Below are 17,224 nucleotides of genomic sequence, written 5' to 3'. Positions count from 1 at the left end.
TGCTAAAACAAAGGGGGAATCTCAGCTGCCACACTCAACATAAACATCTGCTCCTATTAAATCAATCTAGATGTTTAAAACACTTCGATCTACTTAACTTTCAGGATTAGCAAGTTTTGTAGTGAACTTTGAAGGGTCAGGTTAACTCAGTTTCATAAGGAAAAATAAAGTATGTTGGATATAGAAACAAGGTCCATGGAAAGATGGCTCCTAAGCACCCTCCATTCACATGGAATGTTACCTGTCTGGAAAGGACTGATGTATATAAGACATTGGGACACCACTGTTGAACCATACATAAAAACGTTACCTAAGGTGAATTGTTAAAAAGTAAATTAAATTGTAGACAAGAGAAGATCTTTAAAGGTAATTTTAAGGAGTAGTGACAAATCTCCAAGTTCTGGCAGTTTTTTTTTTCTTTAAAATGCCTTTAACTCCGTTGTTTCTATTATGGTAACACTACCTTATTTCACCTTACCCTTTAATTTTATCATTCTAAATGAATCTCTCCCAATTCTTGCCCAACAGATTTATCTTTTTCAAATAATAGTTTCATGTTTTGCTGGTATTCAAAAACTGTCAAATTCAGGCATTATTTCTAAAAAATCAGACCATCATTCAGAGAGGAGGGCAGTTTTTGGACCAGATCTTACTGGACTTTGGAGTTTAAATTGAGGACTTTTCATTCATTTATTCATGTATTCATTCATTTATTGATTGTTCATACTGTGCTAGGTTGCAGATTCACTGACTTGGCTTTCAGGAGTTTACAATCTATTGGCGAAGACAGCTATCTAAATATAATATGGTGAGATAAATGTTGTAATAGAAACATATTTTGGGACGCCTGTGTGACTCAGTGGTTGAGTGTCTGCCTTTGGCTCAGGGCGTGATCCTGGAGTCCCGGGATCGAGTCCCACATTGGGCTCCCTTCAGGGAGCCTGCTTCTCCCTCTGCCTGTGTCTCTGCCTCTCTGTGTGTCTCTCATGAATAAATAAATAACATCTTAAAAAAAAAGAAACATATTTTGGGTATAAGAGACATATAAGTTGTGACCATTGAGAATCAGTGATCTATTTTTGGTGCTCATTCTGTATGGTATAGATGGATAATGGCACTAAGCATTAATGTAGTAGGTTCCTAAGTTAGTATAACTTCATTAAAGACTCTCAATCTAGTGTTTAGTAGTCTGCCTTATTTTTTTATTTGGTTTATGCAGAAATATTTTATGTAACTTGATTTTTAAAATAATTTATATTTTGAGTTCTGGGGATCCCTGGGTGGCGCAGTGGTTTGGCGCCTGCCTTTGGCCCAGGGCGCGATCCTGGAGACCTGGGATCGAATCCCGCATCAGGCTCCCGGTGCATGGAGCCTGCTTCTCCCTCTGCCTGTGTCTCTGCCTCTCTCTCTCTCTCTCTGTGACTATCATAAATAAATAAAATTAAAAAATAAAATAAAATAAAATAATTTATATTTTGAGTTCAAATGTGTAGGTTTTTCTTTTTTTACATTTAGGAACTCAGTATAGGTGTCATCCTTTTAGAAGCGACCTCATTCTTCCTTTCCTTCCAAGAGCTCGGGAAGAGAGGACTATGATGAGACAGAACAGAGGTAGGGGCAAATAACAGAGATTGCTGAGACACCTAGTATGTACTGTATCACCTAACTCAAAAAACAATTTTTTTTTTAAAGTAGGGTTGTATTATTAAGCTTGATCAGTGCCAGCTGTGCCTTACTGGAACCAGGAATTCCCCCATGGTCCTATTTAACAACAGAACTAAGTAATTCAGTACATGCATTTAGATCAGAAATTACTTTTCCAGACTTGAAGTCAATACTGGGTGATTATGCACAGTCTGTGGTGTCTTGTGATTGAAGAAATATCTCTTAAAGATTGGCACTGCACTACAATTGTAGTTTTATGTAAGCAAAATTCTTATTTTCAAAAAAAGCTACAGACATAGTGTTTGTTCTTTGTTTCTAAAAATAGGTAAGGTACATTTTAATCTAAAGGAAGTGAGACTACTAATTTGAACCAGTTTCTTCTTGACTTGTATTCTGAAATATCTTTTGAAAATAGTTTGGAGAAAAAGCTATAATGCCAGAAGATACAGTCATCAACTCTAGTTTAAAAAGTAACAGATCAAAACAATTTAGAGATCCAGCAAACACTGAACATTTGTAGAATATTGGAACAATATGTCTGATCTTTGGTCTTGAGGCTGCACCACACCAAATACAAGATGCCATTCATCTTTTTTTCTGATGCTCTTGATACCAACTTTACCTGTCTCCTTTTGCCTTAGATACTGTGGATGACACTGTTGGTAAAGAATCACTTCAGTCTTTGTTCTCAGAATGGGAAAATCCAGTATTTGCCCGTTATCCAGAGGTGGGTCTGTAGCAATTTTTCTTTGCTTGTTATTTTAAAATTTGTATTTCATTTAAGTTAGGTATGGGCATGAATGACTATACTAATTTTTAATTACAAATGGAAAGTGGGCATGTTTCCAAATAGTTTATTTGGAAATACTGTTTAATACAGAGAGGAGGAATCAGAATCCATCGCATTTTGGGAACTCCCACATTTTGTATTAAACTTGTGTGATCAGTGTGTGAATAGTGAATGTGTTTACCACTCTTAAAAACCCTGACTTACAGCCTTAGCAAAGTATTTATGGGGAGGTGATAATTAAACAAAACAAAACATGTTAAATCATTATATAAAGTAGTGAGTTTTCTACTGGAGGGACAGTCCATCCTTGGACATGAGTGTACATTCTCTCCTCAATGGGTTATCACAGAATGTACTTTGTGTGTTGTAATGAAGGTGTAGAATAAATGAACATTTGATTACGGATTTTTCAGTTAAGATGTGTTTAAGGAGTTGATCATAGGGCGTAAACAAATTGTTAATCTGAAACAATATTGGTTTTGTTAGTAATTCTGTTTGTAACCAAAAATTATTAAGACTAGTAATTCACACAGTTTTTTGAATTTCTGTGTTTCTTGAATTCAACACACCTCTAATAGGTTCTATGAAAATGAATGTTTTAAAGCACTTTGAGACAGTTCTGCAGATATAAAGAATTAAAATTTAAATGATGCTTATGCTGGATCTTTCTAGGTTGCTGTTGATGTAAGCAGTGGCCAGGCCAAAAGTCTAGTGGTTAAAATTCACAATGTCTTATATCCTTATCGTTTCACCAAAGAAATGATTCATTCGATGCAGGTAAAAAATTGACTTTGAAATCTTGTAAAAATATAGATAAGATCTAACCTGGGCTAAATCTTGTGAAATTGCATTTATTTAATGATCTAGGCCACCGTGGTCAAGGCACATGTGTTTTTTAAAATCTTACTGGAACTTTTATTATCCAGAGAAAAAGCAAAGGACTAATTTTAATTACAAAGAAAAAATGTCTTTAGTAATGTGAGCAGGTTTGGAGAGATGAATTATGGCTTGAGGCTCACAGTTTCAAAGATTATATATTGACTTTATATTTTGACAATAATTAATTAATCAACAAAATACTGTGGAGACCTTGTCCTTAAATGAGCAACAGTGCCCCGTTGTAAATGACTGCCTATTGTGTGAGGCTACAAATGACATGGTTTAGGAGACTCCAGATTGAGGAGCTCTGTTAACAAAAGGGACCCCTTGTCTCCTCTGCTTTGCTAGTTTGCCTTCTCCCTATACCACTCAGGCCATCTTCATCTCCTTATTTTTAGTATGGAAACAAATTAGGAGGTTAGACAGATACAGGTAAACTCCTCACCTGGCCTTGATGTGGTGCTAGAGCAAAGCAAGCTCAGATATAGGGGAGTGGGGTAGGAAAGTATGAGAACCTTTCTGTACCCGGACAGAGAAGAGCCACCGAGGTTAAAGCCCCTGGTAACTTTTAACTTACAGCTCTAAGGGACTACCTCTTCTGAAATTATTTTCCTTGCTTTTGCATAAATTTTCAAAATTTATTTCATCCTCATTTGGTAGCAGTCTCTGGTCATAATACATACTCAATAAGAGTCATTCTGTTGGGAACATTTCAAGTCTACTCTAAAGTCTTAGATTTTCTTAGCATGTCCCTTTTAGAATCCTTAGCTTGTAATCTCCTTCCTTTTTGTGTTCTGATCATTCTACTTGCCCATTTTTCAATCCTTCCTAATGACTCCCTCAGGTTCATCAGCACTTTACCATAGTCTTAGATATGAATGTTATAATGCAATGACTCTTAACTAAGTATAGTTTTATCTCTTAATATGCAGATAAGGCTTTGTTAATTTTTATTTAGTGTTGTACCGCTTATTTGAATGTATGACAGGTTCTCCAGCAAGTGGATAACAAGTTTATTGCCTGTTTAATGAGCACCAAAACTGAAGAGAATGGTGAGGCAGGTAAGATTGGAGTTTAGCCTTTATTAATATGGAGCTGGTCTTCTGATAGCCTCTTTTCAAGGTATTTTTTACATACAATACAGTTGCAGTGATTTGGACAGGTTAAAACCCAATTGGGAAAACCAATCTAAATCAATATTATGAAACCAATCTAAATTAATATTAATATTATTAAAGAACAGGTTTTTTAAAAAAATATTTATTTATTTGAGAGAGAAAGTGAGCAAGTGCACTCATGAGAGAGAGCATGAATGGGGTGGAGAGGGAGAGGGAGAAAGAAGCAGATTCCGCACTGAGTAGGAAGCCCGACATGGGGCTCGATCCCAGGACCCCGGGATTATAAACTGAGCCGAAGGCAGACGCTTAACTAACTAAGCCACTCAGGCACCCTTGAAATAACAGTTTTAATGTACAGTAGTTTTATATTACATATACAGAGACATACATATGTAAGATACATGTTAAATTATTAATACTAGTTACCTTGGGAGGTAAAGGGGAAATTTCATCTTTTACTCTTTAAAATATTTTATATTGTTTGACTTTTTGATAATGTGTTCATGTATTCCCTTTATAGTAATAGAAAGTCTATATAATAAACTCTGCTAGGTTTATCAAGAGTTACATACAGTATCTTGGTGACTTGCTTTAATAAAACAATAATAGTTTGTAAACAATAATATTAACTCATTCAACAAATATTGATTGTTGCGTGCCAGGAACTGTACTAGGCCCTAGAGCTACAATGGTGGGAAAAAAATACACATCTAAGAGAAACAAATAAGTATATAAACATTAACATTTTAATTCTAGCTAGTGTTACTGAAGAGAGAAACAGTATGCTGTAAGAAAATATACTGAGAGATTTGATTTAGTCAGGGGGGCCTGGGAAGGTTTTCTTGATAAAGTGAGATCTGAAGTATGCATGTGAGCTAACTAGGTAAAGAAGGGAGGTAATAATATTGTGGGCTGAGGGAATGACAATATACAATTCGTGATTTCCTCTCCTCTAGTGAGACGAAGCAGGACAAATGCAGCTGGAGTGAAAGCATAGAGATGAGGCCAGAGAAGTAGCTTCCCACCAGTTAGAAGTGCCAGTTAGAAGCTTTGTATTTGTCCCAACACCAGTTGGAAACATTGGAAAGCTTTTTATTTTCTTTTTTCAGTGTTTGTTTTTGTAGTGGCACATGTCATATCACATTTGTACTTTGAAAATATTGCTCTGGTTGCAATATGGAGAATGGAGTGAGGGTGGGGTGGAATCCCAGTAACTGCAGAGAGACTGGTAGGAGGATTTTGCAATATCTAAAAATGATTGTTGGCTAAGACCAGAGTGGACTAGAGAGAACTGAGTGCATTGGAAAGATATATAGGAGATAAAGTCCAGGGTTCGGTGATGCATTGGGTAGATGAAAGGAAATCAAAGATGACTCCCTAGTTTTCTGACCTCCATAACTGAGTGGCTGATGTTGCAGGACCAGGTGACAGAGATCCCAAGGAGAGACTCAGATATCTGTGACATGGTAGAGACGGACTGAAGGAGGGTGATGGGAAAAGACAGTTTGTTTATTGGTTTGGGTTTTTTTTTTTTTTTTTTTAACTGGAAGACACTTGAGCACATTTATGAGGAATGCTTGATAGTGTACATGGCTGAGAGCCCTGAGTACCAGTGAAGGACTTGGGTCCAGACAGGTAGACCCACAGGCAAGTGCTTCTGAAGTTTGAAAGCAGTTCATTCTCTTTGTATTTCAAAGTATTCCCTTTTACCTTGCTTACATGGTAGATTTACTTAGTAAATGTCCTAAGAGATCAAAGACAGATTAAAAGATCCGTCAGAATTGTCATAAATATGGAATCGGTGAAAGTCAAATTCTGGTAGTTTTACTGATCTGTGAAAATTAATAGATTTCTCCGAAGGTTTTGATTACCTGGGATTCTTTGTTGTTTAAAGATCTTATTTATTTTAGAGAGAGAAAGAGAGCAACTGTGAATGGGGGAGGAGAGAGGGCATCCCAAGCAGAATCTCAAGCAGACGCCACATGCACCGATTTCAGAGCCCGATGCAGGGCTCAATCGCAAGACTCTGAGATCATGACCTGAGCTGAAATCCTGAGTCGGATGCTTAATTGACTGAGTCACCCGGGCGCCCCTCTTTGTTGTTGAATACCAAAATCTTTATTAATGGCACCTGAGATGGGTATAGCCACAAAATCTGAGATATTCAGAGAAGCAGAAGGGACCTATTTAAATTCTCTTGAGATTCTGTATGGTCATTGGATTATAGTTGACCCTTGAACAGTGCAGAGATACCCCAAACCCCCACATAGTCAAAATCCATTTACAACTTCTGTCTCCCCCAAAACTTAACTCCTACTATAATAGCCTTGACCATTGGTCAAGGTTTGTTGACCAAAACCTTACCAGTGACATAAACACATATTTTGTATGTTCTATATATTACATGCTGTGTTCTTGTAATAAAGTAAGCTATAGAAAATGTTACTAACAAAATCATAAAGAAGAGAAAATACATTTACAGTACTGTATTTATTGAAAAAAAAATCTGCACATAGGTGGACCTGTGCAGTTCAAATCCATGTTGTTCAATGGTCTACTTTAGTTAGTTACCACCAAAGAGTACTCTTAGATAAATACATTTTTAAAATCAAAGTGTATTTTTACTGTCACTCGTGAATACTAAAAGCAACATATTCCAGTAATTGACTTACTTTAATATTTGCACATATTTTTGTAATTGACAAATATATTATTACTTTAAAATATTAGTGAAATGGGATGCCTGGGTGGCTCAGCAGTTGAGTGTCTGCCTTCGGCTCAGGATGTGATCCCAGAGTTCCGGGACTGAGTCCTACATTGGGCTCGTGCATGGAGCCTGCTTCTCCTCCCTCTGCCCGTGTCTCTGCCTCTGTCTCTGTGTCTCTCATGAATTAATAAATAATATAATAAAATCTTAAAAAAATAAAATAAAAAATAATAAAATTATACTGAAATTAATACCATATACTCATAAATTGGCATTTTGTATTACATATTTCCACCTATGATAAAATATAGTTGTTCAGTTATGATACCCCAAAGAATAAGGATTCATTCATTTATTCCATAAATACTTATTGTCTATTATGTGCCTGGTGCTAAGAGTATAACAGATAAAATCCTTGACCTTATGAAACTGCCATTCTGTTGTGTTAGAATATCGAAATACAGCTTCTGACATGATTACATTATCTTCATATATTCTGCTTCATTCAAGACATACAAAATGTTGTGAACCTTATGTAGATTGTGAATCATTCTGCTACCATCAGGTACAAGATTGATTTCTGAGGGTCCCTGACTCTTGATAATTCACACCAAAGCCAGTTTCAAGTTTAAGGTTACTCCCTCACAATTTTTTATTTATTCCATTGTTTTGCCCAATACAGGATGTTCTGTATTCATCACAACCAGCTGCAACTCCTCCTATTCTCAAAGGAATTTAAAATTCAACGTTTTGGGGCCTAATCCTGTGATTGAGCGTCAGAAAAATTATTTCCATTTTTCCCTTAAGTCTTAAGCTCTCATGCCATGAATTTGATGGTGTTTTAGAAATAGTAGATTCTTTAGTAGAAATGGGAAAAACAGGAATTATCTATTTTTGATCAAATTCAAGAGGAGAACTTTGATTGCAATATAACCAATAGCAATAAACCTCAACCCTTTGGCCCCAAGTAATAAAATTACGAGATAAAAAGATGTACTAAGGTAATGGAGAGTCAGTCCTCCTGTCAATGAGAAGATTTCCCTGTAGGTTTGGCTTTTTGGGTCAGGACACTCTGCCTTCTCTCTTGCACTTGAGAGTCAAAACCCTTGCTACTCAAAAGCTTGGTCTATAAATAGCATCACTTGGGAGTTTGTTAGAATTGTAGCATCTTGTGTCTCATCTCTACTGAATCAGAATCTGCATTTTGATAAGATCCACAGGTGATATGTATGACCATCAAAGTTTGAGAAACCTGAGTCTAAAACAAGGCAAACTATGGCTGTGAGCCAAATCCAACCATGACCTGCTTTTGTGCACCCAGGAAGAATGGTTTTTAAATTTTTAAGTGGTTGAAAAAAGCAAAAGAATAGTATTTCTTGACACATTAAAATTCTATGAAATTATGGGAAGCCTGGGTGGCTCAGTGGTTGAGCGTCTGCCTTCCACTCATGGCGTGATCCTGTGTTGGGGGATCGAGTCCCGCATCGAGCTCCCCACATGGAGCCTGCTTCTCCCTCTGCCTATGTCTCTGCCTCTCCATCTCTCTCTCTCTCTCTTGCTCGCTTTCTCTGTGTCTCTCATGAATAAATAAAATCTTTAAAAAACTATATGAAATTAATATTTCAGTATCTATAAATAAAGTTTTATTGGAACACAGCTACAGTGTTCATATATTGTCTGTGACTGCTTTGGTTCAAATACAGTGTTCATATATTGTCTGTGACTGCTTTGGTTCAAAAGGAATAGTTGAGTAGTGGTGACAGAAACCATATGTCCTAAAAAGCCTAAAATATTTACTATCTGGCCCTTCACAGAAAAAATTTGCTGACCTCTGATCTAAAGTATACTAGATGAGGCAGCCCGGGTGGCTCAGTGGTTTAGCGCTGCCTTCAGCCCAGGGTGTGATCCTGGGGACCCGGGATCGAGTCCCACGTCAGGCTCCCTGTGTGGAGCCTGCTTCTCCCGCTGCCTGTGTCTCTGCCTCTCTCTCTGTCTCTGTCTCTCATGAATAAATAAATAAAATCTTAAAAAAAAATTTTTTTTAAAGTATACTAGATCTGGCAGGCCACCTTTTTAATATGTAAAGAGTTTGTGAGAAAAGTTTAAATTGGCTAGAAGAAGCCTGTTTTTTAAAATAATTCTAATTACACTTAAATTTAAAATACGTATTATTATATACTGTAAATCAACAAATTGAATTTATATGTTTGGTTATAATGTTTCTTAAAGTGAATCACATCTGTCATTTGTTATAAGTGTACTCCCTGGAGAAAAAAAAAGTATACTAGAATTACATTCTTCCTGGGGTTCAGAGTAGCTTGCAAATCAAAGTCAGGTGATTATAATAATGTGTTTAAGGTCCTTCATTGTATCAGTCTGAATTAATAAAACAAAATCAGTATTTAAACATTTTTAAAATTTATTTATTTGAGAGAAAAAGAGAGAGTGAGAAGCTGACTCCCAGCTGAGCAGGGAGCCTGATTCAGGACCCGATTCTCAATCCCAGGACTCTGGGATCATGACCTCAACCGACTGAGCCACCCCAGGCACCCTGCAAAATCAGTATTTAAACATTAGGAATGTAGGGCTTTCCCCTTGTTTTATTTTTTTTAATTTTTTTATTTATTTATGATAGTCACACACAGAGAGAGAGGCAGAGACACAGGCAGAGGGAGAAGCAGGCTCCATGCACCGGGAGCCCGACGTGGGATTCAATCCCGGGTCTCCAGGATCGCGCCCTGGGCCAAAGGCAGGCACCAAACCGCTGCGCCACCCAGGGATCCCTCCCCTTGTTTTATTAATGAAATACCAATGAACTAAAAAAAGAGTTTTTCATCAGGGATAAATTTGTAGTTTTCTCCATATTTCAATTTTTAAGAAATGAAAGATACAACTGTTACTACTAAGTATGTGTGTTTCCCTTATGCTTATGTTGTTAAATAGTTTGAATTAATCTTTTTTTCCTTCCACACAACATGATGATTTTAATCTTGATCTGTGAACTTGAAGCTTCAGTAACCCTTACTAATCTTCCAGGTGGAAACCTACTAGTCTTAGTGGATCAGCATGCTGCCCATGAGCGTGTCCGTTTAGAGCAGCTGATAACTGGTAAGGATCTGTTTGGGACTAGAAAAGATTTGAGACTCCCCTGCAGAACTTGTATACTTAAGGAGTTTTTCTAACTGTGACTGTTGTGAGGAAGGATGAACTGTATGTTCAAAAAATTAAGCTGAAATCTTCTGGTTTGGCTTCTATAACCAAAAGAATGTAGTGATTCACTTTACTGATTCAGACTTGGTGGTCTTACATGGTCAAAGATATATAGTGTCATTCATTTATTATTGACCTTAAGGGTTGGGTACATAAGAATTAGGCTACTTTCTTATGACATCCAACACAAAGATATGCCGCTGTGTATGGCCATATGCTTTTGGTATACATATCTTCTTCATAGCTCATCAGCAGAGACTACCAACTCAGAGGGCCCAATATATTGTTTTTATTTTAAAATTGTTTTTGAATGCATGGTATAATCAAATAAGTTCAAATCTGAAAGGTACAAAATGGAATATAACAAAGTCTCCTTTTTACCCTTGTTCCTCATCTCTCCTAGTTTCTCCACCCAGAGACAGCCAGTATCACTAATTTGCTACGTGTTTTTCCAGAGTCAGTATGTGGTTTTTAATTTTTGCTACCCTCTTTTCTCGTCATGAGGTAGTATGTTCTCCAAATGGTAAAATCCCAGGAAAATCTTTACTCCTATGGTCAAGTAATGGAAAATTAATATCAAAGAGTTAGGAGAGGACCTAGGAAGACTAGAATGGCAATACACTTCCATATTCACTTTTCCTTATGAAATTAAGACATAATTGTTGAGAAAGATACAGTAAAACTAGTGTTAGGAAAATTTGCTACAGTCTCGGAACCATTTGAGAACAGTACTGATCAGTTCTCTTCAGAGACTGGGAAACCCTTCTGAAGGAATGGGGAAGCCTTCTTGAGCCATAGGATTTTATAGTAAACCAATTTATTTCCTCAGTAATCAACATTACTCCCCCCACCACATTATTAAAACCACATTTATTGACTATCTCCGGGAACATTGCATTGTTCATTTCAGTGTAAGATTTATGTTTTACATTTCTTGTTTTGGAAAATACTGGTGAAATGAATAAATGGACTGGATATTGACTAGTTTGACGTTAATAATGGAAATTCAAAGCCTAAAACTGAACATTGAACACATCGCTAAGCACAATAATAATTAACATGGCTGTGCCTTATCATGCCTTACTTTTATCTGATTCTAGAAGACTTCACTTCCTACGCCTAACCCATTCATCTTTTTCCCAATAGATTCCTATGAGAAGCAACAGCCACAGGGCTCTGGTCGGAAAAAACTACTGTCTTCCACTGTAAGTCCTCCACTAAAGATAAGAGTGACAGAGGAACAAAGGAGACTCTTACGGTTAGTACCACCATGAGGATGTGATATTTATGGTATAAGCTCCGACAGTAATTCTATGAGGAAATATTGTTCCTTTTTTCAGATGAGGCACCTGGGACCAAAGGGAGGTTACATGACTTGTTCAAGGTCATAACTCTTGAGTGGCTTTCAGATGCAGGTCTTCTGACTCCAAATGCTGTTCTTTCCACTATATCACAGCTGTTGAGTATAGGATAGAGTTTCCTTGATAATTTTTTCCAGCAGTTGGCTTAGAATACTCTTACCATTTCTTGGAAAAGTCCATGTTTATGCTGTGCTGTTTCTAAAAGCAAAGTTGCTGCAGTAATTGCTTCCATTCTGCTTTGCCTTGGTGCATTCTAGATTCTTAGTTTTCATTACCATAATCATACTGAGGAGAAAGTAAAACACTGGGCCGCAAGGAAGGGGTAAATCATATGGTGAGTCATAAGATAGGACATTTTCCCACTTTGGGGCTGCACAAGTTATTGGAAATAAAAAAAGGATCATCTCTGAATTTATGTCAGGATTGGGAATATGCTACTGCCAATAAATCTTTTTCCCTGAGCCATAATTTATAATAGAGACAGATCCATTTATTTACATCCCATTAATCAGGACTTCTCAGTTCCTAGGCTGTTAATTACCTCCTGCTTTAATGTTGATTCAAAACATTCTCAGCCTTTTTATTTGTGCCAAACTCCTTGAAATGCCAGCAATGAGGAGAAGTTAGTAATCCCTCAGTGAAGAATAAAACTTAGGAACAAGATTTAGAAACAAATGGATTCTCTCAATGGAAAAGAAAAAAAAAGAAAGTTACTATAATTCAAAAAGGAAATTTGATAGTAAAATCCTAAACAAATGACCATAAGTATGAGAAAAACAATACAACTTTTAAAACTTGTGGCAGCTTTTGAGAAATTATCCAGCATTTGGAACTAGTACTGAAATGCAAATGAAGTAATACTTTTGTAATTGAAGTTATCTCTTTAGGTGTTACCACAAAAATCTGGAAGATCTGGGCCTTGAAATTCTATTTCCAGACACCAATGATTCTCTGGTCCTTGTAGGGAAAGTACCACTCTGTTTTATAGAAAGAGAAGCCAATGAACTTCGAAGAGGAAGATCTCCTGTGACCAGGAATATTGTAGAGGTAAGACAGAGCTTCACATGTTGAGGAAATTGCTAAGTGAAGGGTAACCTCCTGTTTTCTTTAGAAATTCTCTATATTCATCTTTTATCCAACAAGCATGTATGAGATACCTTCTATGTGCCAGGTGCTAGAGATTCAAAGATGAATTAGCTCAAGGTGGAGAAGGATGTTTACATAATTACAAATACAATGCAATTTGGCCAGAAGAGGTATGTTCAAAAGTGGTGTTACAGAGTAATCCGAGCTTCTTCCAGACATGCCTTTCTCCGGTTTCGTGGAGTTTCCTCACAGCATGGCCCCCAAGCGCCAGTCCTCACTTGCACCTCAAATGAAGAAACCAAAGAAACCGAAGCTGCCTCCTGCCCCCAAGCGTGAGGAGACGTCGACCTCTCAGCACTTGCCGAAGGGAGAAAAAGAACAGCAAGAAGCAATTGAACATACGGATGAAGTACAAAATGAAATAGACAGACTTAATGAGCAAGCCAGTGAGGAGATTTTAAAAGTAGAACAGAAATATAACAAACTCCTCCAACCATTTTTTCAGAAGAGGTCAGAACTGTTCGCCAAAATCCCCAATTTTTGGGTAACAACAATTTGTTAACCATCCACAAGTGTCTGCTCTGCTTGGGGAGGAGGATGAAGAGGCGCTGCATTATTTGACAAGAGTTGAAGTGACAGAATTTGAAGATATTAAGTTAGGTTACAGAATAGATTTTTATTTTGATGAAAACCTTTACTTCGAAAATAAAGTTCTCTCCAAAGAATTTCATCTGAATGAGAGTGGTGATCCATCTTCAAAGTCCACTGAAATCAAATGGAAATCTGGAAAGGATTTGATGAAACGTTAAGTCAAACGCAGAATAAAGCCAGCAGGAAGAGACAGCACGAGGAAACAGAGAGCTTCTTCACCTGGTTTACTGACCATTCTGATGCAGGTGTAGATGAGTTAGGAGGGGTCATCAAAGATGATATTTGGCCAAATCCATTACAGTACTACTTGGTTCCTGATATGCATGATGATGAAGGAGAAGATGATGGTGATGATGATGAAGAAGAATGAGGATTGGAAGATACTGAGGAAGAAGGAGATGAGGAAAAAAAAAGAGATGAGGATGAAGGTGAAGAAGATGAAGATGATGATGAGGGGGAGGAAGGAGAGGAGGATGAAGGAGAGATGACTAATGGAACACTGATGGATTCCAACCTTCCTTTTTTAATTTTCTCCAGTCCCTGGGAGCAAGTTGTGGCTCTTTTTTTTCACCCCTCCTCTTGTGCTCATTTGCCCTGTTTTTTAAAGTCTCCTTTCTCTCCCTTTATACCATGGTTCTCAACTTATTTGGGGGGAAATACCTTGAGCAGAATACAGCAGGAAAAGAATCTCTACCCCTTTCTGTTCCAAATTCATTTTTATTCCTTCCTGTCTCAACAAAAACTATGGAATCAACACCACCATGCTCTGTGGGAAAAAAGAAAAACCTGCTCCCTTAGCTTGCTGGAAGCTGGAGGGTGCTAGGCCCCTGTGTAGTAGTGCATAGAATTCTAGCTTTTTTCCTCCTTTCTCTGTATACTGGGCTCAGAGATTATAGTGTGTCTCTAAGTGAATACGGACAGTTAGCGTTTACCAACATGTACCTGTCTACTTTCTCTTGTTTAAAAAAAGAAAAAAAAAACTTAAAAAAATGGGGTTATAGATGGTCAGCAATGGGTGGGTTTAAGATGTTTGGGTGGGTTAAGTGGGCATTTTGACAACATGGCTTCTCCTTTGGCGTGTTTAATTGTGGTGTTTAATGGACATCCTTGCAGCTTAAGATGACGCTTTTAAATAAAACTCTCCGGGATCTCTGGGTGGCTCAGAGGTTTAGCGCCTGCCTTTGGCCCAGGGCGTAACCCCGGAGTCCCGGGATCGGGTCCCACGTCAGGCTCCCTGCATGGAGCCTGCTTCTCCCTCTGCTTCTGTCTCTGCCTCTCTCTCTCGGTGTCTCTCATGAATAAATAAATAAATCTAAAAAATAAATAAATGAATAAAATAAAATAAAACTCTCTAATGGGGATCCCTGGGTGGCGCAGTGGGTTGGCGCCTGCCTTTGGCCCAGGGCGCGATCCTGGATACCCCGGGATCGAATCCCACATCGGGCTCTCGGTGCATGGAGCCTGCTTCTCCCTCTGCCTGTGTCTCTGCCTCTCTTTCTCTCTGTCTCTCTCTCTCTCTCTCTGTGACTATCATAAATAAATTAAAAAATTAAAAAAAAAAAAAAACTCTCTAATGATGACCTGAGCCCTGCCACTCGATAGGAGAATCAGCAGAACCAATAGGATCTTATTTGGAATGGGCATTCTCTATTGTAATTTTGATCCTGTTTATTTTTAAAATTTCTTTTTGTTTCACTGGAAAGGAAAGATGCTCAGTTTTAAACATTAAAAGTGTACAAGTTGCTTTGTTACAATAAAACGAAATGTGTACACACACACACACAAAAGTGCTGTTATGGAAATACAGAATGATTACTGTGCCCAGGGGATGGAGGTCAAGGAAACTGTCACAGGAAAGCTGTTTTTTTTCCTTAGGAAAAATCTTGTAAAACATTAGGAGCCTGTGAAGTACAGAAGAGAAGAGAAGGGCATTCTCAACAGAACAACCGATATCAGAGACTCAGAGCAGATCCTGTGTTTAGGGAACTACCAGTATATATGGCTTGAATGAAGATATGTATGTAATGGTGGACTAGATGAGGCTAGATAGGTCATAAAGGAATTTAGCATACTCTGCTAAGTAGTTTGCATTTCATCCTGCTAAGTAGTTTGCATTTCATCCTCCACATACACACTTTGGGAAAGGTCTGGAAAGCTGCTGCTGGAATGTGGCTTTGGAAGTCTTGAAGCTAGCCATTACTTCTACTTATGTGTTTCATTCTTTTTTTTTTTTTTCCCAAGCCCACCATGGGGCTTGAACTCACAACCCTGAGATCAAGACCTGAGCTCAGATCAAGTTGACTGCTTAACAGACTGAGCCACACAGGCGCCCCGCACCTTATTTTTTACAACAAACAATTTTTTGTCTTTGCTGCCTTTTCTTTCCTCCTTTCTGGTTTTCTATTAGAGTTTTCTTCATTTCCCCTTTTTTCTCTCTGCTAGTTTATTTTTTTTTCTCTCTGCTAGTTTAGAAGTTACATATTCCATTTGTATTCCTTTAGATAGCCTTAAACTTCAGCCTTAACAAAGTTTCAGGTAATTTGTTTCTCTGTTCTCTTCCTAAACAGTACAAAAATCTTACATCCCTTTATCTTCCATCACTCCCCTCCCATCTTCCATGTTGTTGCTCAGTATTTTAACTCTACCTTGTTTTTAATCTCCTTAGCAGTCATTAATTTTTAGTCCATGTTTATTTAGATTAAACCAAAACATTTAGCAGAGTCTTTGTCCACTGTTGCTCCTTGAATCCTACTGTTCATTCTGTATTCAGCTCTCTTTTTACCAAAATCTTTTAAAAGTTCTTTTACTAAAAGTCCATAAATAATGAACTGTCTTTGAAAATGTCTTTATTTTGCCTTCACACTTGCATGGTTGTCTAGCTTAAAATAGAATTCCACGTTGTCAGTTATCCCTCAACATTTTGAGAGGATTCCCTTACTTTGACATTCTGTATGCCATTGGACTCCACTGTCTGAAGAGGAGGTCCCTTTTCTGAAGAGGAGGAGGAGCAGCAGGAGGAGGAGGAGGACCAACCAGGAGACAACGAGGAGGAGTCTTGCCAGGAGTCCCAGGAGGAGCACGCGGGAAATGACACCAAGGCAGTTATTAAAGCCCTGGATGAGAAGATTGCTAAATATCAGAAGTTTCTAAAAGCCAAAGCTAAGAAATTTTCAGCAGTCAGAATATCCAAGGGACTAAGTGAAGAGATTTTTGCAAAATCTGAAGAGCAGAGAGCAGCTGAAGAAGTTGTAGAAGACACAGCACCTACCAAAAGGGGAAAGAAGAGGAAGGCACAGAGGGAAGAGGACCATTCAAATAGAACTCTCAGGACGCTTACATCTAAGGAATGGAGGCGAGCGGCCCGGCAGCAACAGTCCAAGAAGGTTGGTGTACGCTACTATGAAACACACAATGTGAAAAACAGGAACAGGAACAAAAAGAAGACCAATGACTCAGATGGACAGAAACACAAACACAAAAAATTCAAACACAAGCAGTAACATTTTAAAAGTTTATTAAATTACACAAAAATATGCCGTTAAAAGAAAAAGTTATCATTACTTTATAAGTAATCTGATTTTCCTTCTGGTGAGGGCTTTTCTCTTTGCCTTTAGTGTTCTGCAATTTCACTATAATATATCTTGCTTCCATTTTCTTGAGATTCATCATGCTTCTTCCATTTGGAAAATGTACAGTTATTATCACTTCAAGCACTGCTGCTTCTGCCACTCTCTTGTCTCCTAGAAATCTTACATTT

General features: G+C 37.8%; 1 protein-coding gene and 1 pseudogene across 7 annotated transcripts in view; both read left to right on the top strand.

The window, feature by feature from the left end:
* Positions 1–17,224, top strand: part of MLH3 (mutL homolog 3) — a 29,889-nt gene that overhangs the window by 6,238 nt on the left and 6,427 nt on the right. For 4 of the 7 annotated variants that reach the window (XM_025443841.3, XM_025443846.3, XM_025443844.3 and 1 more), the window contains 7 exons: positions 1,516–1,611; positions 2,307–2,392; positions 3,128–3,232; positions 4,323–4,395; positions 10,196–10,267; positions 11,516–11,627; positions 12,618–12,777. In XM_025443841.3, coding sequence (XP_025299626.1) covers positions 1,516–1,611; positions 2,307–2,392; positions 3,128–3,232; positions 4,323–4,395; positions 10,196–10,267; positions 11,516–11,627; positions 12,618–12,777 — 704 coding nt within the window. Of the gene's footprint in view, positions 1–1,515; positions 1,612–2,306; positions 2,393–3,127; positions 3,233–4,322; positions 4,396–10,195; positions 10,268–10,772; positions 10,830–11,515; positions 11,628–12,617; positions 12,778–17,224 lie in introns of those variants that run through there. The other 3 variants (XM_035720165.1, XM_025443842.3, XM_049113723.1) reach the window with 3 other exon arrangements.
* LOC112657740 (protein SET-like) lies at positions 12,787–15,033 on the top strand (annotated as a pseudogene).

Source organism: Canis lupus, chromosome 8, assembly GCF_003254725.2.
Source record: "Canis lupus dingo isolate Sandy chromosome 8, ASM325472v2, whole genome shotgun sequence".
NCBI lineage: Eukaryota > Metazoa > Chordata > Mammalia > Carnivora > Canidae > Canis > Canis lupus.
The sequence above is the reverse complement of the archived record's forward strand: the minus strand, read 5'-3'. Positions and strand labels throughout refer to the sequence as shown.